This window comes from Trichoplusia ni, chromosome 17 (assembly GCF_003590095.1).
Source record: "Trichoplusia ni isolate ovarian cell line Hi5 chromosome 17, tn1, whole genome shotgun sequence".
Taxonomy (NCBI): domain Eukaryota; kingdom Metazoa; phylum Arthropoda; class Insecta; order Lepidoptera; family Noctuidae; genus Trichoplusia; species Trichoplusia ni.
The window spans coordinates 1,162,684-1,185,486 of NC_039494.1; the positions used below are offsets into that span (position 1 = coordinate 1,162,684).

The 22,803-nt window shown below is 34.3% G+C and overlaps 1 protein-coding gene across 1 annotated transcript in view; it reads left to right on the forward strand.

Annotated features, from left to right (window-relative positions):
• LOC113502414 overlaps positions 1 to 17,000 on the forward strand; it is a 43,159-nt gene extending 26,159 nt beyond the window's left edge. The window contains exons 3-9 of the mRNA XM_026883978.1: positions 620 to 828; positions 2,455 to 2,590; positions 8,987 to 9,120; positions 9,718 to 10,077; positions 10,795 to 10,918; positions 15,943 to 16,009; positions 16,731 to 17,000. Of these exons, the coding sequence (XP_026739779.1) occupies positions 620 to 828; positions 2,455 to 2,590; positions 8,987 to 9,120; positions 9,718 to 10,077; positions 10,795 to 10,918; positions 15,943 to 16,009; positions 16,731 to 16,743 (1,043 nt within the window). The 3' untranslated portion in view covers positions 16,744 to 17,000. The remainder of the gene's footprint in view (positions 1 to 619; positions 829 to 2,454; positions 2,591 to 8,986; positions 9,121 to 9,717; positions 10,078 to 10,794; positions 10,919 to 15,942; positions 16,010 to 16,730) is intronic.
• The last annotated feature ends 5,803 nt before the right edge of the window (positions 17,001 to 22,803 follow it).

The window sequence follows — 22,803 nt, forward strand, 5'->3', positions numbered from 1 at the left end:
CAACGAACACAAACACAAGAAATTAATTAATGGAAACGTTAGAATTGTAACGTTAATTTGACAACAAAACCGATTTTCAAATAATGTCATACAATGGATCAAGCCCACTAATTGCATTATTGTTGTTAGTTGCTACGTTGTTTAAATGTATTTTGGATCTTTCGACAAACAAGGTAGATATATTATTTATGACAACTTGACCCTGATTTATTCACTGGGTATATCCTCGACTGCAGTGTTTACTTCTTTTTTTGTGATACAAGGATCCGTTTCTTATCAGAACCCTGGTCCCAAGACCTGTGTTATAACACAAAAACCCTGCAGCAAATCTCTATTTTTCATTATCATTAAATTTCTATTAATTGAAACTAATGAATATAACACTAAGTAAGTTATTTTATTCAAAAATTGTTTCCCAATATATAACTTGAACTACAAGTTTTTTATTTATTCAACAAAAAGATTGTACACATTTAACATAAGAACTATGTCACTAAATTGCATAACAGTTTGTTGGCGAATATGGAACATTCACTTCACTTTAAATATTTAAATATGTACACTTATCTTATACAGTAGAGTAGAGTATAATAATATTAATGTAATGTTTTGTGTTAAGGCGTGTTAGGTCTGCGTGACATCCAGCTAAGTGTGCCGGAGGCCGTGGGCGTCGGCGCCAGCGCCACGCTCGGCTGTCGCTGGGCGCTGGACGTGGGCGAGGCGCTTTACACCGTCAAGTGGTACCACGGTGCCCAGGAGTTCTTCCGCTTCGTACCCAAAGAACTGCCCAACACGCGAGTCTTCTCACAAACAGGCATCAGTGTTGATGTGAGTTAAACAGATCAACTAAAATCAAAATAGTTCCAAATCAAACCCAAACGCATTAAATGAAATAAAAGACAATTTAAAGTGGAATTCATAAATTACTGCATACTATTACATTTTCATTTTCATCAAGTGCTTAATGAAGTAAAATAGGACAATCCGATGTCTTTTCTACGCAAATAGCTTGGTGGCGGTTAAACTATAAACAACGTCATAACTGTGATTATAATAAATATAGGCCAATGGCTTCTCGACATCTTATTAGTTCGTTAACTGCCTTCGTAAAGAGGGTTAAAAAAATCACTTAAGAATCTCGTCGAGCGGCCGCCACGTTAAACCTTTAGCTGCTGGCACGTCGCCATATCTGAACTATTACATTGTGCCAAAATAATACATTAAAAACCCTTTCAGAGAATAACGTATAGTCAAAGTTTGCATCGGGGCTTCATCGGGTGTAAGTCGCAACAGTCGCGCCTCAAAATGCGACATAGCCCTTGAAAATCGGGTCAGACGTCTCTTGAGCGTGGGACAGGCATGATTTAGTTCGGCGGTTTCTCAAAGTGGACCGACTTTCCGTAAGATGGATCGAAGCTTTTAGCTCAATTTGACTTGCTACCAGCTGCGTACGGTAAAGAGCACACGGCTCCTTGTAATGGGATTACTCGCAGATTCACGTATAAATTACGCATGAACACATTCCCTCGGCCACGATCCGAAATCAATGATGGACTTATCCTTTTGACGCGAAACTATATTCTAAAGGGAACAGATTTGTCTAGATATGAATTGCGTTCTGTAATCCTTGTCACAAAATTTAGCTTTAAATATGAACCGTACGATAAGCCCTGTACACAATAAAATATATACTCATGAATATCCTTTGTTTACAATCTAAAACTTTACCTTCGAGTTTGTCAGGGTATCTTGTGAACAGGACTAATATAATTCAGGCGAAGAGTTTGTGTGTGGTTAAAAGCTTCTCAAAATAAGGAAATCGAAGTCCCCAAACTTTGTTACGAAAGTATCACAGGTTTATAAAACATTTTCCGCGACACGGCGCCCTTATCGCGAGCTTATTTGAAAACATCATATTCGTATCAGTGAGCGCTCACCTACTTTTAACATATTCTAGTGTCTTGTACGAAAACTGTGAAAGCCTATTTTAGTAGATCATTTTGATTCAATATTTATGAAAGATAATGCTTGAACGGAGAATTGATTTCTGTACATTGTTTTCTAACCTTATAAAAATGTTCTTTCCGTTATATAAATGGCATTCGATAATATAACATACCTGTCTGTTGTAAAATAAATTAAATATACCTATGGTATAATTATGTTTAACGCATAAAGTTTTAAGAATTTTTAGGATCCTAAAAATATTGTTTATTAAATTATCAAAACGGAAATATAACAAGAGCTTCCACAAACACATCATTTTGAGAGTGAATATTAAAATTAATAGTACATTACTTTAATTATAATTTGTATGCTAATTTCTGGCAAGACATGTTTAGTTGTATTGATTTTTCTTTCAATCCCTTTCTTAATCCATATTTACATGTAGGTACATGTATATCCAAATAAATACATGTTTATCTTCATCTTATCTTTAATGTGTGTGGTCAGGTGTCGAGGTCTGGCGCGCAGCAGGTGGTGCTGCGGGGCGTGTCGCGAGGACTCAGCGGCCGCTACCGGTGCGAGGTGTCCGCCGACGCGCCCTTCTTCCACACCGTCTACAAGAGCGCGTTCATGAGAGTCGTGGGTGAGTAGTCCTTTAATAAACCTACGCTCACTTGTAGTATGTGAGGAGTTTGTGGCGCCTTTTCTTCCCCACGGCTAGACTACAAAAGAAACCCCGAAGGGTATGTGACTCGGACTTTTTCCTATGTAACTGACCTTCCGAGAACCGAGACCTTCCAGAAAGTGCCATTTAGTAGCCCAATTTTAATAAATGATTTTTGACATAAAATTTTATTGTCTAAAGCTGGTTTTGGTTTAAAGACTGAAATAAGTGCGTATAAAACAAATAAAACATAAATACTCGTCGCAAGTATTATTTTTTGTAATATTCGCCTCGCATTAAAAAGGCTTATGGTTAGATGGAAGAATAAACCCTTCATAAGATTACAATTTTCCTTCTTGAACGAATTTTTTGGCTGGTTCACCAAATTCAACTATATGGGTAATTCAAAAAGTAACGACAATCCTTTTTTGTTAGAGTTCTTTGATCACACTGTTCACACAATTCATATTACTTATGTACCTTAAAAATGATGTTTATGTACTAACAAATAGATACGCCTATAAACTCAACCCCCCTATGAATTTATACGCAGTAGCAAGTGAGAATAATCAGCACGTGTTGATTGCTTATATTGGATCTCCCGATGGACTTCAGCTAACGATCTAATCTACACCTCCAAGCACTTAAGTTTCTTTACTTCGCTCGGGTTACGATTATGATAGCCTAATAGGTCGACGAGGAGCGTTTATGTACGAGATTCGTGTTTGCATACATTATACATGTACTAATTGTGCCTATTACATAAATGGTTACTGTTAGTTTTGGCGTACATTCTTGGCACAAGATGTTAATTTATAATACCGTTTACATGTATAATGTGTTAGCACTGAATGTAGTTAATGATGGCAACAACAGTATGACAAAACTTTTGTATTGTTTAAGGAAACTTTCGATTTTAAAAAATACGCTAGAATTTCGTATAGGAGATATAAAATTCTCGAGTGACAATGTTAGTTACTATTACAACACGGTTATGGTCCATATCATCTCGACTAATTCATAAGAAATTTTATATGAAGCTTACATGGCAGGTTTGAGAATCGGACCATATCTAATTTTCATACTCCTAGTATGCAAATTAGACAGTGATGGGATTTGTACTACACTAACATTATTTTTTAAAACGTTAAAAAAACGCCCAGTGATTGAGGTCACAACGTCACCCATTACAACACTAGGAAGAAGTCCCTTAGTGCGGATTAAAAAAAAACAATAATTTATAGCAATATATTTTATAATTTTAAGCCAAACATAGTTTGTCGGATCAGATTATTTTGGTACAAAATTATAACTTTCCGTGAAAACTGTATGAAACAATTACTCACTGGTTGTAGGTAATATCGGTTTCTAGTTTTACATTCAGTTATATCAAAATACAATATAGCAGATAGTATTCGGAACCTTTTTGAAAAGTTTATAATTGAGTTAGCAGGCAGTGTAATGGCTATATTGAATTTTATTTATTTATACCGCCCGCATCTCGCTTGCTCTCCAACACCACTAACTGAATACGCACCACAACATATAAAAAAGGTTTATTCTGTTTGCAGATTGAGTTCTGTCCACGTAATAGGACAAAACTTGTTATAGCTATTTTATAAAATCTTTCTACTCTAAAATATTTTTTGGCTCTTTTTGCCGACCGAAGTGTTGGATGGGATATGCAGGATGGGAATTTGACTGAAAAAATTATCGGATATGGATGTCTTCTTTTAACTCGTAAACAAAAAATAAAGTTAATAAGATAAGTTGAAATTTCGTGTGACCTCACTTATCAGTAGGTCATTAGTCAAACAACCTATTGCTCCATGTAAAAATGCTAACCAGTAGTTCATGTCTCATTTACATTCGAAACAAAGTATTTTGTATTCAATATACATATTCCAATTATTCTCATCGAAATGTCTTACTATTTAGTAAGTAGACCAGTTCTAAATACCATGAACATATTTACGGGCATAAGTAACTACTAAATATAATAACTTATGGATTTTGACTCAAGGAATATAAGCCATAAGTTGATACTTATTAAAAATACTGGATCTTTTTATGATCGAAACGTTATTTATGCTGTGTCGTTCAATAAACTCTCAACATTGAGTATATCAGACAGTATTTATATACGTTAAATCACATATCACATGCACGTAATAACATCTTAAAGACTTTTCATTTCTAAATAGCTACATTAAATTGTGAACAGTACTAATATGAAATTTTATGGAACGTCTATACTTTGTGTAATACGTAGAATTGAAATTTTCTATTTAAGAAGCTTATAACATAAATGCAAAGGTATGTCTCAAGAAAATGTGTTATGGTAGAATGAGATCTTCAATATGATTCAAATATTTTATTTAAAGTTATTTTGGGTCTAAGTAGAGCCGGTCCACCCCTTGTGTTATTAGGTACCTACATGAGATAGTTCAGCACAGCTGTCAGATAAAAAGGAGATAAAAAAGTGCTATACTTCAATCCTAGGTTGTAGAATGATGTAGTTGAATATAGACGCATAATATCATTTGTTCAATTATCACACAGTATCTTAGTTTTAACAATAGTATAAATAATGCTAACAATCCCGGCGCGGCGTTGAAATCCAAAATCGTAAATCAGAACTATTGTTAGGCAATAAATGCGAGGAATCGAACACAAGGGATGTTTGATTAAGGTTTATCTTGGTTAATTTACGGTTATTGAGGAGGCTGGTTGTTCTCCTGTTCTATAGGTACAGCTACAAATCTAGCGCTGCTCGAGTCCGGATCTCATCGCTCATAACCCTTTATATGATCCTCGAACTTGTTTCACCTTAACCACCTTACCATTTAATCAACAAACAAACTCGTTGATACTTCCTACTGACCTGGAAAAGGGAAAACATAAACTTCACCAGTTCGGCGCCCAGGAATAATACGCCTTGGGGCTAAATAAAATAAACTCAATTAGCTTTCTGCCTCTTCGTTATTTGAAAACAATCTAGCTAACGAACAGTTATTTAAAAATTAAAGTATTGGTCTATATTTTTTTAAATAATATTTTGTAACCCAAGAGATCGGAATTGTATTCATTAAAATAATTGGAAATGAAAATGTTTTTAAAATTGAATATTTTACCAGCGCTTTTGGACGACTTTTCTAAACGAGAATCCACAGCTGCCATAATTGGGTATTATAAGCCTTTTTATATCGAATCAAGTAAATTCCTATGAAAACCAGTGAGTAAAACATGATAACTGACGAGAACCAAAAGAATTTCCATTCTAAATTTGAAAGTTATCCGACTTTAAGGCTTATCATTATCTTTTATTCAAACAAATAAAGCGAGCCTCTCATTTAATAGATCAAGAACGGTTTGATATAAATCTAAAAAAGAGTATTTCATTATACGTAGCTTAAAATAACGGAGCTCGTGGCAGTTTATTATTCAGTTTAAATTTTTGTTCTTCATTTTAGTCTTGTGCTAGTTTAAATGTCAAATGGTTATAATAGTATCTCCCGTAGTATATTACCGTGCTTGTGAGGCCACCTCCCGTGAAGTTTCACACCGGGTACCGCATTTATTATCGTCGAGCTCCCGGTTTGACGCCGAACTGTTTCCCGGCGCTCTTGCTTCTTGAGGCCAACGTTACGCAATCAAAGTCATAGTAGATTTGTGTCTTAACCCTTTGCTTAAAATATTAATGTCTACAAAGTACGTAGGTAATATTCTTAGAGTAAAACGGAAACGCGGTAGACTGATAATGAATTTATGAAATAGGGAAATATTGTGAATTTTAGTTTTGTACGAATAAGTTATGAAGTTTCGTCGTACGCAAATAAAGCAATTAAGGATTACATATCAAGATACAGTAAATATGAACTACATCAGCTACAAAAAAAAATTGAACACCAAGCCTCAATAAATTTGCCAATTATTGAACAACTTACCACAAAGTAGCACCAAGTTATTGATTCGACAGTAATGATGTCATTGTTGCGCTCTCATTAAGTAACATTCCGTTAATAAACACGGATGTGTATGGAAAATGTTTTACAATCATCGCCCGATGGCCAAATTGAAACACAATTCGGCTAACTACTCTCCACGGTCCATTCTGAGAACAACAAATGTATGGAATACATTTCGTCGTACTCTGGTCGCATAAATAAACCATGCGGAGGATACAATACTGCTGACAACTGTGAGTAAGCAATATGCGTGTTGATACATTTCCGATGCATTCGTAAGTCCCGGTGTTGCTGTCGCTGTGCTCATAGAACGCAGGATTAATACGTTATTGCAGTTTTAATAATGCTCTACGCGTTTTCGCGAACTAATCAGCCGCTTTTGAAAAAAAATATGTTCTACTTTTTTAAAACGTAAATACATACTGGTAACACAATTCTTTGTCTTGCCAACAAGACACAATCTAAATCTTGAAAATTAAAACTTAAGCGTTAATAATATGAAACTTGAAAAATGAACCAAAAAAGAAAAACAATAAAATACAATCATTCACAAATAACTTCTTAACTAATAGTGCACATTTTTTTTGTAAATTGGAACAGTATTGGAACATTTCTAAAAATAAAAAAAACGTCGACAAGAGAGGTAGAGAGAAGACTTTTATCAGTAACATTTTTTTTTAAATTGGCCTATTTTTAATCATTAATTTACTTAATACGTAAAATAATGTGACGTTCAATAGTTCTTACTTAATTCATGTTCCCAGTTTATCTGAAATCACAGGATATTTGGCACAGCTCCGGTATTCGGAATTTTAAGCTTTTCGTACGTATATACGTAAGGTTGGATGCTGTCAACTGTCGCTCTATTGAATATCCTCGGACGTATTTTTGGATTGAAGCCATGTTGATGAAATTGCTATCCTTTGCATTTGTATTGTAGGCTAACATTCGAGTCAGGATCTTCTTTCATAATTCTAGTATCCGTATAATGTTTTAGTGCGTGTTCATTTTGCTATACCTAGTATTAATATGAAGATTCGTTGCTTGATGCGTGGATAAGACGTGACAAAGTAATTTATTATTAGATCTTACCTTTCCCGAACATTTATAAACACCTTTAACTAAATATAGAATAAAAACAAAATTTGTTTGCTTAACAAAGTAAGTCGGCTTTTAGCAAAATCTTGATGAATTAAATAAACACTAAAATACACCCACGGCGGCCAAATTAAACGAGGTGCTGGAAAACTCCTTGCGTCGCCATTAAGTAGAATTGGCAAAAAGCGACAGAACAGGAATGTAAACACTTAAAACTTTGCTCGGCGCGGAGTTCCACCGCGTCGTCGTAATAGAGGGCGCTGCTGGCAAACAAAAGCACGCCGAGTTTTAGTTTGAGCCGCCATTTTGTCTGTTCGGCGGTTTAACCGCTTTCTACGAAATTCGTGGGCAAAATGGAACCGGCGCGTATGGAAGATGAATATGCAACGTCGACGTCAACGCGCATTGAAACGCGTGCCGCCGCGACCTATGTAATTTATTGCCATCTATTTACTATTCCTTTGCTCAGCGCAGTATCTTTGTTTACAAGTCAGTTTCGGTGAACAAGCGAACAATAATTCTGTTCAATTTTCGTGTTGGACTAGCAATTTAATTAGTCTGTAGAGTCAGCTGCTACGTAAATCACCTTGTGCAGTCGCAGCGCTCTCGGGATATACAACCGGCAGGGGCAGAATTTGTGTATGCCTCTGCCGCTGTACTGAGGTGCATAAAGACAACACCAGCATTAATAATGACTCGGTTAAATTGAATTAGTGATTGTCCAAAGCTGGCGGAAAATACAATACGACTTCATAATAAAAAGTTTTCATATCACAACTCACTTTTACACCGGAAATTGCCGTTTTATAATTAGGAGAAAATCTGGGTTTATTTAACAACTGTGTTTGTATTATACATTTGTTTGCTGAGCTTGTTTTCTGTATCGCTTTCAATGTAGAGTTTTCATTAAGCTGCTTTCGTTTAATTATTTATTTCAAGAATTCATTTTCAACAATTGTAACTATAAAATATTACTAATAGCTTTATTATAACCATTCAACAGTAACTTTTTTCTATAAACCTCTTAGCATTTTTAAGTCAGCCAGAAATGCCTAGTAAGCGCTTTACCAGAAGAACTGAAAAAGGCTGATTAAAAAAGAATTCCTTTGGGTAGTTTGACTGCTAGTCAGATCCTATAAAGAAACCGGCGATACAATAGGTATAGAATACTAGACTGCATGGGAAGTCAACTGGTCACGCTGTAAACCACATTTATGTGTTTCCTTCAAAAACCCTGAGAGAAAGGATTTTATTCCTTAGTGCAGGATTCGAATGATAGAGTAGGAACTTAATAAATGGCCTTTTGCAGAGTTGCCGGAGATGGGGCCCAGTGTGCGGGCTCAGAAGAGCTGGTACTCTATCGGTGACATGCTGCGAGCGAACTGCACGTCACCGCCCGCTGACCCACCAGCCAACCTCACGTGGCTACTCAACGGACAGGAGGTAAACAACAAAACATTTTTATAAAGATCAGTATCACGAAAAATTTGCAATAGTTTCATTTAGGGAACCGAGAGAGCCCTCAAATTAAACTGTAAGCTAAATGTGTTACAATATACAGGGTTAGAAATAAACTGTTCAAGTATTTAGAGCCTCTCTTAAGTGGCTACCTCAATAACTTGTAAGTATGCTTACCTATAAGAAGAGCCATTAAAACTCAGACATTGAAGAGGTTAGTGATCATAATCAACCCATACTTTGTAAAATCTTAGCCATGGAGCCCCGTTCAAAACTCAAGCATCAGCCTCTAATGTTAAGGTTTTGGATATTTATCTTACGACGAATCTCCGTTCTTCACTCGAAATCGCCATTAAAAATGTAAATAGAACTATGAGACTTCTAAAGTAGCCGCTGATGGAGTTGAAGAAGTTTTTCACCCAATCAAGGTTTATTTTATACGGTCTGATAAGTTATATTTTCTTACAAACCAGATTTTTTATATCCATAAATTTATTTACGTTAATATATTTTACTTTCCATAGGTAAGCTATGCTGAACTTATCAAAAACAGAATTTTAATATAAACTTTTCCCGTCATAGGTGAAAGGCTTGGATATCCCACTGCACGACACGTCATACGCGCGAAGAAAACCTGTGATAACCGACTCGTCGCTCGAAGATGCAAATAGAATTATATTCAGTCCGTGGGACGCAATCTCGGGGTACGAGGAACCCGTGACCGACAATGTAATAGACATTCCCGGCAATATCGGCGGAGAAGTGGGCATTCCCCGCACTGATAGCAATCGGAAAAACAAGGAGGAGAGCACCACCCGCCTTGCACCCAGACTAGAGCAAATAGCAAATAAATTGAACATTAGTACTGAGGAAGAGAAATCCAATAAATCATCGTCGTTCAGCCAGCTTGTTATAAGAGTACAGTCAGTACACTTTCGCAAAGTGAGTTACGCTCGTTGTTGTTCTAATATTTTTTTCCTTTCTGTGCCAAATATGTTTCCTTTACTATTGGACGGTTAGTTCGGTTTCCAATTACCGCCACTAAAATCTATTTATATTTTTGTGTTCTTTAAATTTGTTTCGGTGTGATTTCTACTGTATATTATTTCAACGTTCCGAATGAAATAAAAATATATTCTACCCATGATATTCGAAACAAAGTATCTATAATACATAGTTTCTTAATTGAGTATTAGATTCCAAATCTCACGTAACTATGACGACTAAAACGTTTAGTAGAATTAGAACAGATATTTAACTTAACACTCAAGTGGTAATTAATACCAATTTAGAAATGAATATTGTTGTATACTTGTTAATAATATTGGTAATTTATAGATAAATATAATCTCCTCAGAAAATACAATCTTCAGCACAAACTATTATGTACACCAATAAATATCCAAAAACTGTTTCTATCAAGCTTAATTGATACACATTAGTAAAGCTTCCAAAAGAACGTGAAAAGCCACAAGTAACATAGTGGACCCACAGTAACGCAGGGGACACACGACTATACGCACGATATGCGTAGGGGACAAATGGCTAAATGCACGGTATGCATAGTAAGGCAGGTGACACACACGATTCGCGTGGTAACAGTTGAAACACGATCGAAGGGTGATAATGGCGCGTTGTAATTAGCGGCGTTTGTCACAGGGGCGGGTGAACGTGACGTGTGTGGCGCACGTGCTGTCCGTGTGGTCGAACAGCGGCGTGCTCATACTCGACGAGGAGAGGCCGCAGATAGCCCCAGTTATGGGCAGCCGGGACTCCAACTCAGGTAACATTATATTGCGTAATATATATCTTAAAATAAGTCAGTGAATGGAGTAAGGAAAAAACTGTTGAAAAATGGGTGAACTATTGAAAGAAACTATCGCTATCATCAAAAGAATCAGACTATTTCAGATGAACTCAATAAGATTACGAAAATTATGTTATGATGATTTCGCAATTTGATTGTTTTTCTGCAATTCGCTCAAAGAACCTTTAATATTGTCTGCATTTGAATTGTAATTTACAACAATCAAACCAAAATAAATTTTATTTTAATACACATTTTGACAAGGTCATTTATCCCTGTAAACTTTCCAAAATTCGAAATTATCTCTTAGTGGTCTACGATCTGAGGCATTGTTGAATACTTCTCCATTTGCGGCACAATGGATAAGGTTGAAAAAAGTAAAGAGGTTCAATATTTCGTATGCGCTTTTGAGATGCCCAGAGTTTATGTAGCAGCTTGTTCCCGTACAATTTAAAATGGTGATGCAGCAAAACGTAGCTATCGACTTGTCATCGTTTCCAAGAACGAGGGATTTAAACTTGGAAAGAAATCGTTGGATTTTTTTTTCCAATCGTTGCAGGATAAAGCAATGTTGTAAGTGTACTAAAGGAGTTGCATCTAATGAGGTTTTACATCGAACATTTTATTCTTTGTCAAGTTTTCTACGAACTCAACATAATTGTTCATTAATGAATACTCTTTTGTTTGAGATTAATATGTAACTTTTCAGGAATTAAAGGATAAATAAATAATTATTACATAATTTTAAATAAATGTTTCAATTATACAAGTTTTAAAGAATCTTTATTCTCAATAAATAAAACATAATGAAATCCAAATTAAATATTACACTCGAACTTAAATAGTGGGCGTAGAGGAGCCGTGGTAAAGAGATAAATCGATGGAATCCTGCCGATGAATATTCATTTCACGTATTCTCCATGACCATCGCTGCCGAAGTACGAGTACCGTATGTGTTAGTACCATATTGTTATGCATCAAATCTAGATTAGAAGCGACCGGTCGAAGCCCACAGGTTGTGTTTATTTGTGTTCGTCAAGATCGTGTTAATACGAGGTGTCGAGTGTCGCACTCCGAGCAATGTTCATTGTTTATGTTTGACGTAAAAGGTGCAGAATCAGAATTCATTTGTTTCGGAAAGTTTATCAGAAAGTGGTCTCATTAATGGATCAAGAACAAAATGTATCAAGACCAGATCCTTTTTTAAACGACTTCGATATTTGAACCAATGAGACGTTTAAAAAAAACTTTTGCATAAATAAAGCCGTTCAACGGTTTTATTTTTCTTTCAGTAGCGTCGTTAAACCAAACTCATATACGTATCGAACTTAGTTGCAGTGTTCTATTTACTTTTGAAGCTCGACTAAAACCTTTGAGTATTCGCCAAATTCAACCTGACTTCTCTCAGGTGTAAACTCCACCTTACTCGTCTTTTCGACTAGATTTGTATTTGGAAGCTTTTCCTTATGTAAATAACTAGTAAACTGTATGTGTAGTCAACGACTAAATAGTAACCAAATTGCTTACACACATCTTTGGTAGTAAATATAGGTACATAGTATTTAATATTCATATTCTAATTCGAATTCTATACGCTGTTCTATGGTATCATGAATAGGTATACTTATAATACTAATATCCTGACCGATTTTCGACCACATCGGGCAATGTTGCAAGGAACTATCTGCGTGGGAAATTTTATAATACAGAAGTATGAGCGCCAAAGTACTTGGCACTCTCTGGTCCTTTACTCTCATAGTCTGAGCCCATACTTATTTCTAGAACGCACAGGATTTGGTTCTTGCTGTCACCTGTTAGTTGTTTTGTCGTAATAATAATATACATCTCCTCGTAGTTGACGATCTCCAACCCTTAATATGTATTTAAAAGAAAATAATTGTTACTTAGAACGATGCAATTATGATAAGTTGAGCTTAATCAAATATTGAGTTTACCAATCTTGGTCATCGTTATCCGAATACTGCGGTCTCCCTCTGTTGACTTTTCCAACTTCTCAAACTAGAAAGATAAGCTACCGACTGTGTTTTTCTTACTCTCAAATACTAATAAGGAGTTGAATAAATCCATCAATTACAGTCCAGGTACCTGCCAAAAGTAAAGTAGCCCTGAAAGTCAGACAACTAACACAGAATCACCAACATTTTTATTTAGTAGTGTAATTTTTTGTGTTAAGGGGCATGGGTGTAATACCGTCGCAATAAAACCGAGGTTATTGCTTATTCTGGCGTTTTCATAGGCATTCTTAAGAATATTCGTCACAGAACAGTTACAATGTTTCTTATAAATAGGGTCATATTTCGTCGGGATGTTAGGGCTCGATACAAACTTAAGACGCCGAGAGTTCTCCGATTGAATGTTCCGGCAGACATATTGGATTGCATGCGTTATAACGATCCTTAGGGATTTTGGCGTTGAATTTATACACGTACTTTAAATAATTGAAATAGAAGAACGAGAGTGTATTTCATTTCTTTTATTTAAACTTTTATGTAGTAGGTATTTTGAAACGGGAAAGACGAAGTAATTATTAAACATTTTGTAAACAAGTCTTTGCTCGCACGCCTGTCAGTGTTAGGAATGCCACTGTTTTAGTGTCCATTTAATTTATGTTTAACGGTACAATATGTTTTCAACATATTAAAGCAATACATTAAATATTTCAGAGTTAAGAAAGATTTGTGTTGTTTTTTGTAGTTTATAAACTAGCTGTTGCCCGCGACTTCGTCCCCGTGGGTAGAAGATATAAGTTATGATTTATACCTGCCCTGTTTTTTTTCAGATTTTCCATTGTATCTTCGCTCCTATTAATCGTAGCGTGATGGTTTATAGCCTAAAGCCTTCCTCGAAAAATGGTCTATTCAACACAAATAGAATTTTTCAATTTGGACCAGTAGTTCCTGAGATTAGCGCGTTCAAACAAACAAACAAACTCTTCAGCTTTATATATTAGTATAGATAAAATTTAAAAAAAAAAATAGACTCACAGTGAACAATAATTTATTAAGAACTGAAATATGCAAAATATAACACAATCGTGGCATTGTAAAATTAATACGTAATGAGCAGAATTTATCAGAGTAAAAGGGAAATGCGTGAAAAGCAAAAACAAAATCAGCGCAGAAATAAAGATGAAATTCGAAGAATAACGGATTTCATATTACTAATATCGCTAACATGTCCTCAGCAACTTTCTTCTGCCAAAAATCAAAGATAACTGATTCTTAGTAATTCTTTTCTCGGAATCCTCGACTGACCTTTTAGTGTTGCCACACTTGTTCGGCTAATAACAAGCAGAGTGACCTAAATAACGTAGGTATACGCTGGACTGCCTGACTACAGTAACTCAAGACGATCTTTTAGATATTTGAGATAACAGTGATTTGCTTTGTAATTTTTGTACATACATATATGTATAATGTATGTTGCATCATTCCTTTCTGGAGACCATGCTAAACCTACTGACCATGACGTATCGACATATCGCTATTTATCCTGATGTATTTTGTGCATGTGACTTGATTGTTTGAGGAACCCCACGCAATACAGTGATTAAATTCAGTAATGAGTGTCATTACGAGGGAGTCTTAAAAAAAAAGTACAACTGAGTTATATGAAATCCCGTTTTTATCGGAGCATGCAAAGAAACACTTTTTCAGAAAAGGTTGTCAGAGTTTTCATACCAATTTATAGTATTTACTAGCTGACCCAGCAAACGTTGTTTTGCCGAATATTTTTTTTTCTTGTTGTATGTATTTTTAATGCCACATTATAAAAAAAATAAAAACAAACTATTTCGTCCAAAAAATAAAATATATTTTTTTAGTGTGAGCAACCCTTATCACTTTGGGGTATGAAAAATAGATGTTGTTCTATTCTCAGACCTACCCAATATGTATATAAAATTTCATAAAAATCAGTCGAACCGTTTCGGAGGAGTACGGTAACTAACATCGTGACACAGGAATTTTATATATTAGAAGATTAGTCATATAGAAATAAAAAAAATAACCTCATATGAGGAAAAGGCCGGGTGCTGTAACACGATGTATGTTTTATATTTGTATCCAAGATGAATATCTTTAAAATTAAATTGCAATTTTATTAAAAAAAAGAAAGCACTGAAACAAAAATAATATAAGTATTTTTCATAGCAAAAGATTTTAATAAAAATCTTTAACAGAACAGAATTATAAATTAAAAAATACTCCAATCGAGAAATTTTACGAATCGTATATTTGTGTACTACGGAGAAGTACAAATACTTTTAATTAATAACGTTGCAACATGTTGTAAAATTAACAATTACGTAAGTTTTATAATAACACTTAATTAAATTTATGATTTTACATTTTATTAACCAAGCAATATAAAAAAAACAATATTCCATAAAACAGACTAGAAACTACGTTTATTTAATTACAACGTCATTGTTTCGGTGTGACAAGTCTGTTCTAACCCTGAAATGCAGATGTGCTAGATAAATAGCTACAGGCCGCTCTTTATTGCACAGGGACGTAATACTGTCAAGTGAACAGTGAGAGCGCACCTTGCCTTGTCGTCGGCGTTCGTAACTTGTCTTCATGCTCCCCTGTGGATTAATCAAAAGCACATTTGTTTGAGTTCTTTGTTGTGTTAAGCTCTTGTTGCCTTAAAAGATACCCGTGATAAATGTTTGTAAACAAATACGCACTACGCTCGTGTGAAAGTGTTTACGAACCCTAATTAGTGTAATATTCGTAATCTAGAAGCCGCCTTGTCATTTGTTTGAATTGCATTAAGAGTGATACTGTAAATTTTTCTTCAACGCGACTTAATTTAAATCACTAACTTTTTTAATTAGTTCACCTATACAAAACTCATTTTATATTTAAGCAACATTAATTCCACAGTATTACAGCATTCAAACTTTATGATTACTATAAAAAGGTCGTGATGACGTTAATTTGGAGCAAGTAACGTAACGTTTTGCTTTGTTACAGGGCTGCGTCGGTCGACGTCGCACATCGGAGTGCTGGCGATATTCAACTGTTTGTTGTACAGATACTGGTGAGAATTAACATATAAATAACTAGTTTATTGTAATGTACAACTATTGTTGCTATAACGCTTTTATTCTTAGAGAGAAAAGTAGCGTTAAGAATTTCAGATTAAACGAAATAAATAAATTAAATTCCAAAAAAAACTAAGTTGACTGAGTCAAAACTAAAAATGACAAGCAATATTTTTTTGATTTGGTATATAACGAAAAGAATGAAATATTCAGGCTCACCGATTTCAATTGGGAATTCGTATATTTCAGTCACAGTCACAGTTTTTACTATTATTCGTTTGCAGCTTACAATGTTGTTCACAATACAAATTACGATTCGAAATCATTTATTTTATAATATGAATCTCGTTCACGTTGCCCTGTCGATGCGCGGAGTAATTGAGAATGGATTGAATATGTCGCATCGTGGTCAGCGTTGTGGACATATTCACATCGAAATATGAATGCAAAACGCCATTGTTGTCATTGTTTTGAACAGTAACATTATCTACGTGAACTGAATGAAGAGCTTAAAATGTTTATGCTTGAACATTTAATAGATATCCATATGAAGGGTGGTTAAATCGCATTTAATATTCATAATAATATGTAGCAAAGTAAATTATGTGGTATACTCACATCCTGTATTCAGTTTTGATTTAGCGAATAATTCTTTAATCATAAGTTGTAAGCTATTATTGTGTTGATAAAATAATACAATTATTTTTATTTTGACAGGACTGTCCGATGATCAGAAGACTAAGGAAATATGAACTTGTCATTTTCTCATCTAAAATCAGTGTTAGACTTTAGTGATTGAAAAATTACATGAAAATGATGCAGGTAACATTATTTTATCGACAACGTGAGTTGAACGTAGTGAATTTTATACTTGTAAATAATTAATTAGTCTTGTATCTAGTACTTTTAAGATGATAGTGATGTTTCGCTTCGACGAACCTTATGTACGTAACTGTTATTTAAAAATAAGAACTTTAAAATAAAGGAGATCCCTGTTTTTATATTGTGTTATTAATTAAGTAGAAAAAATACTACCTTACCCACCAATATTTAAATAACCGAATAAAAGAAAGGAATAAAGGTACTGAATTATTATTAAAACTAAAAAGCTCAATTTTGTTTCACAAAATTGGAAAAGTCAAAAAAAAAAAAAAAAAAAAATATTATTTATTTGACACAAGTAAACATAATCATAAAATCTTACATGGAGACCTCCTTTTAAGTAAGTATTTACCTGTGCTAGGAGGCCTCGCTCTTCCTAATTACATCATAAACATTGTGTATCAAATTAATAGTAGATAAAAATTAAACATTACAAATTAAAAAAACAAAATTAAACTCAAGTCTTACTTATAAAACATTAATAAACAAATTGAGATCAATATGTGCGTTTTGTGTGTGTGTGTGCGTGTGCGTGTTAGTGTGTGTGTGTGTGTGTGTTTGTGCTAGCTCATATACTTGCTGCTTGCAGAAACAGTTCTATATCATCGTAACTTTTAGATTTCAGCCAGTAAACCAAAGATTTTTTGCAGTCTCGGGATGTCATAGGGTATATATTTAATAATTTATTTATTTTGTTGTACAGAGTTGTTGATTGTTGGACGTATTGTCTTTTTGCATAGGTGGTTTTAACATATTTTACAGGTGCTACTAAGTATTTTCTTCTCTTTTCCTGGGCTGTAGGGTTATACGGAAGTGATTTGTGAAATTTTAGTAGAGTGTTGAGGATATATAATTTTCTCACTGTAAGTAGACCACTAAGAGAATAAAGTTCATTTGTAGGGAATCTGTATGGTTTGGAATACATGACTTTTATAAGAGCCCTTTGTGCTCTCTCTAATTCAATGAATTTAGTTTTTATGGTACCGCCCCATACCGGTATACAGTAAACCAAGATAGATTGAGCCAGAGAAAGGTAAATCATGTTTAGAAGGCGCTTTGTTGTAACGTGTCTAAGCATCTTAAATAACCAGATAAGCTTTCTTATTCGGGTCATAACCATATCTGTATGGTCATGCCAAGACAGTCGTTGGTCAACCATTACACCCAGGTATTTGATGTGTGCGACTCTCTCAATTCCTTGACAAGAACAGTTTCGATTAGTGAAATATGCGCCACATGTGTGAATTTTAAGGGCTAGGTGATTGTTAGGTTGGGTTCTATTGTAATTCGTAAAGGTTATAAATTTAGTTTTAGATATATTGAGTGTTAAGAGATGGGAGTTTAGCCAAGAAGCAATTTGCGAAAGACCTTTTTCAGCCGATTCACATACAGACTGCCATGAGTCTCCTTCAAAAATGACTGCCGTATCATCTGCATATGAGAGAATGCGGCCATTTTCAGGTTTCATTTTACAAAGTTGGTTTATATAGATTAGGAATAAAGTGGGCCCTAGTACGCTGCCCTGTGGAACACCATAACTTACGTTTGCAGTCTCACTAATATAATTACCTACTTTAACTTTCTGCGTACGGTTATGAAGGTAATTTGATAACAGATCCAGAGCAACACCTCTTACACCTATCTTCTCTAGACTCTGCACGAGCATGGGGACAGAAACGGTATCAAACGCTTTTTTTAAGTCTAGGAAAACTGTTAAACATTTTTTCCCGGCATCTACTATATTTACAATATGATTTGTCAGTGTTAATACTGCATCTTCTGTACTTAATTTATGCCTAAAGCCATATTGAGATGGAGAAATTATGCTAAATTTGTTAGTGAAGTTAATTAGTCTGGAGTTGATTAGTTTTTCTATAATTTTTGATATGCCAGGTAGTACAGAGATAGGTCTGTAGTTGTTTACATCATCTTTGTCTCCACCCTTGTGCACGGGAGTAATAACAGCTAGTTTTAAAGCCGGCGGAAATATGCCTTTCCTAAAACATAAATTAGTCAGATGTGATACTAAAGGTACGACTACTTCGTGGGCAAGTTTTAAAAATGTTGTTGGTATGTTATCCCAACCTGGAGAGCTTTCAGATTTAAGACTCATCACAGCTTCATAAACTTCTCTGTCAGTTGTTTCAAAAAGAACAAACGAAGTGCCATATGAATTTTCTGGACTATCATCGTGGGGTTCTAAATGGTTAGAAGTAGGGATTTCTTCAGCCAAGGTCTTACCGATATTAGAAAAATAATTATTCACATGATTAACTGATTCATGACAGGTTGATTTTAACTCTAATAATTCTAAATTAGGCGTTTTCTTAGGTTTACGACTAGTAATATTATTTATAGTGTTCCAAATTAGTTTAGTGTTCTTGTTCGCATTAATAAGTTGTTGCTTATCATATTGCCTTCTGAGCTTTTTAATTAAATTATTGCAATAGTTGCGATATCTTCTGTAAGTAATTTTTAATATTTCGTTTTGAGCGTCAAGTCTTAGTTTCTTTTGCATGTTATTTCTATTCTGAATACACCGTAAAACACCTAACGTTATCCAGGGTTTGATTATGCGACTATTTCTAGGTATTAAGGAAGTTATGGTGTTTTGCTGAAGGCAATTTTGTAGTTTTTCAATTATAAGCGTAGATAATAAAACAGGATCATCGATCAGATAGAGCTCAGAATTTTGAATATAAACGATCGAATGTGTAAACAGATTTCATCTCTCAAAACACAGTAATATACAAATAGGTTTAATATTTTTCAATTATACGCTCGTCTTATGAAATGGGACAACTATTCAAAAATGCTACGAGATAATGAATTAAGGCGTACCAGGTGCAAACGAACAGGCGTCGAGCGATGCCGCCGCGTACTGATTCCGTTACCACCTTTTATTTTGCTCCACAAAATAAAGCATTCATTTAAGTCCGCCGGACTCCGCGCCAAGTGAAGTTGTTTGTTGGTAAATAAACGAGAATATTGTAGAGTCGCTTAATACTTCTAGGGTAAGTACTGCACTTCTAGATACTATGTATTTATATGAAAATGAGTTGTTGTTCGTTACTTTTGCTAGAATTGGCGAACAGCTGGACTGATACGACGGTTGGATTTTGGTTCTGAAATATTTGTTGACGTCGAGGTAGAGTATAAATGATAAATAGAAGATCGAAGATCATAAAACATTTCCCTAATTTTTTAAAACATAAATATTAAATTAACCAGTTCGTATATTTATCTTTTAATTTTGAGATGTAGAAAGAATATTAAAAAGCAGAAAATATTTCATAATAATCCCTTATTTAGATGTTGAAATACAGTTTCTGAATAATATACAAAATCTATTCATATATCCTTTCTGTTTTACGTTGACGTTAAATGATCTAATTAAGATAATTCTAATCTCCCAAAGTTTAATTATAAAACATGAAAACTTTTAATAGCCCACAAAATTTAAAACGATTAATGACTTTTACATATTTTTGCGTTAAACAAAAGGCACGCTTTGATTAACCGTTTTTGGTTTATTTTTATTACATCTGTTTATTAATAAAGGTATATTTTTACTAGAAAAGAGGTAGGTATTGCGTATAATTAACCGTAAAAGTGTTATTGTAGAACACAAAAAAATACATTATTCTTTTACTATTTTATTACCCAATAAGTTCTTTGTCTCATTATGTTAACAGAACAATATTTTAGCTCTGGTGGTATGTATCAAGTATCAGAGGAAAAAAGGTTGGAAAACAGACTGACGTTATAAATCCCCAGAAAAGTCTGAGTATCTCGAAAAATACGGGATTAAATGATTGTAACAAGAAAACGGCCGCTTCTCGGGTAAAAGAATTAGTATACCTGCTAAACAACGGATGGCCAGTCTTTTAACAAAAGCCTTTGGCAATAAGCCAGTATAACTCTCCGCTAAAAACATTTTAGAACGACTGTGGTGTTTCACATCCATCTTTTCAATTTGTACAGAATCATAAAACGAGTGTGAAAAGTGCAGAATTTATCTCAACATTATCCAGATAAGTAAGTTTATATCCGTCGAGGGTTGTGCATGCACGCCGAGTAAATTGAAAACGATGAAACTTCCTCTCTACAGCTCGTACTTTCTAACTAGATCAAATAAATGACTACAAAATATTTTATAAAACATTGCCTTGTCATGAATGATGCGAATATGGGAGCCGATAGTGATTGCTATTGCGTATCCCCAGTGAGTTTGATCCGTTTTGATGAAATTACATAGCTGTACTTTTATTTAGTTGGACCGAAGTTGTAATGGAATTGCTGTTTAATCGAAACTAGAAGTAAAATAAATATTGTGAGCTGAGTTTTATTTATGTAGTGAATGTATTGAAACCGTGTTTTTAAACATGTAGTCAGTAAAACAAGCGCAAAAATTAAGTCTTGCAATGAATAAGTGGTCTACGGAAAACGATGAATCCTGAATGAAAGGCAGCAAGAAAAAAAATATGAATAGAAAAACCACGTGACGTTCTTCAGTCCTTGCTAACTCGCATCTCAAGAAGCGTCGACTTACAACAATTTTTACTCCATGAACTTTGTAAAATGAAAGCGTCCACGCTTATAATTATACTGAGGTATATGGGTATATTTAGTATGGTGAATATGAAAAAGGGTGAATCAAAAGAATGCAGTAAAAAGATATTCATAGATAAAGTTTTTTTTGTGTCAGTTAAAATACACATGGCAAAGGGTTGTGCTGGAATTTTCCGGATAAAACTGGAGAGCTGACGCCTGAATACTTCTTCTTTCTCTATGGTCGAGACAAGACGAGCCTCCTGTACCTTACAAATATATAAAAAGATCGTTTTTTTTATAAGCAATGTACACCGTGATTTTTTTGTCGTCTTACAAAAGCAGCCCAGTTCATGTATCCAATGACTAGAACACGTTCATGTTAAAAAAATAGGTATTTATGAGATTTGAATAAATTGAAAATGCAATTTTTAATCAATATTATGATGCAATTCGTAGTTTTTTAGAAACACAGCTCTGTTGCGAGCGCGGTCCGAGCCTTGTAATAATGGTGAGGTGACGTTTTTATCATTTTTAAGAGTATATGTCAGGTTTCTCTTGTTAAATTTTTCTTCGTACTTATTATCTTAGTTGATGATAAAAAAAAAATCGGGCCTAGGGGTATTTTACGTCGGATACATGAACTGGGCTTCTTTTGTAAGACGACTAAAATATCACCGTGTATTGTTATTCGAAATTTAGTATAAGGAGCATGAGACAGAGACAAATATCGTAAAGTGTTAAAGCTCTGATCACTAAAGTTCTGTTTTAATGTAGTGCACGTGTTATTTGAATCTTCTCTGGTTTGTTATAAGAAGCAAGTGTAACGATTCTAAGACAAAGATTTCGTCTTATTTTTACATTAGGTAATAAATAGATTTGTTAGAACTTATAAAATGCTCATCGAGCCCGTCACTTGGTTGTTAAAGGTGACCGAGTCAAACGGTATTTTTAGCTGCAAAACTCAAACAATAGCTATTAATTCATAATAATTAATATATTTATTGTTATATTTTGGATGACTATTTAAAGTAATTGTGGTAAAGAAATAATAACACTAATTGTAGCCATAAAAATAAAATAAGAACTTACAGAAATGGTTTTAAATATGGACAGGAATAGTTAGGTTACCTTGTTATTTTAAAGATAAGTATATCGGCTTTGAACGTTTTTCTAGAAAATATAAATAGCTTCAAAGAAAAAAGTTTCTACTCATATCAGATGACGAAAACTGTTCAAGAAAATTCTGTGAGTTAAATAACTTAAGTAATTTTTATAATCAGGTTTCGAGGTTTGAAATATAATATAGTTTCAGAACTTTTAACGTTCGAAGTAGTGGATAAACATTTATGTAAAA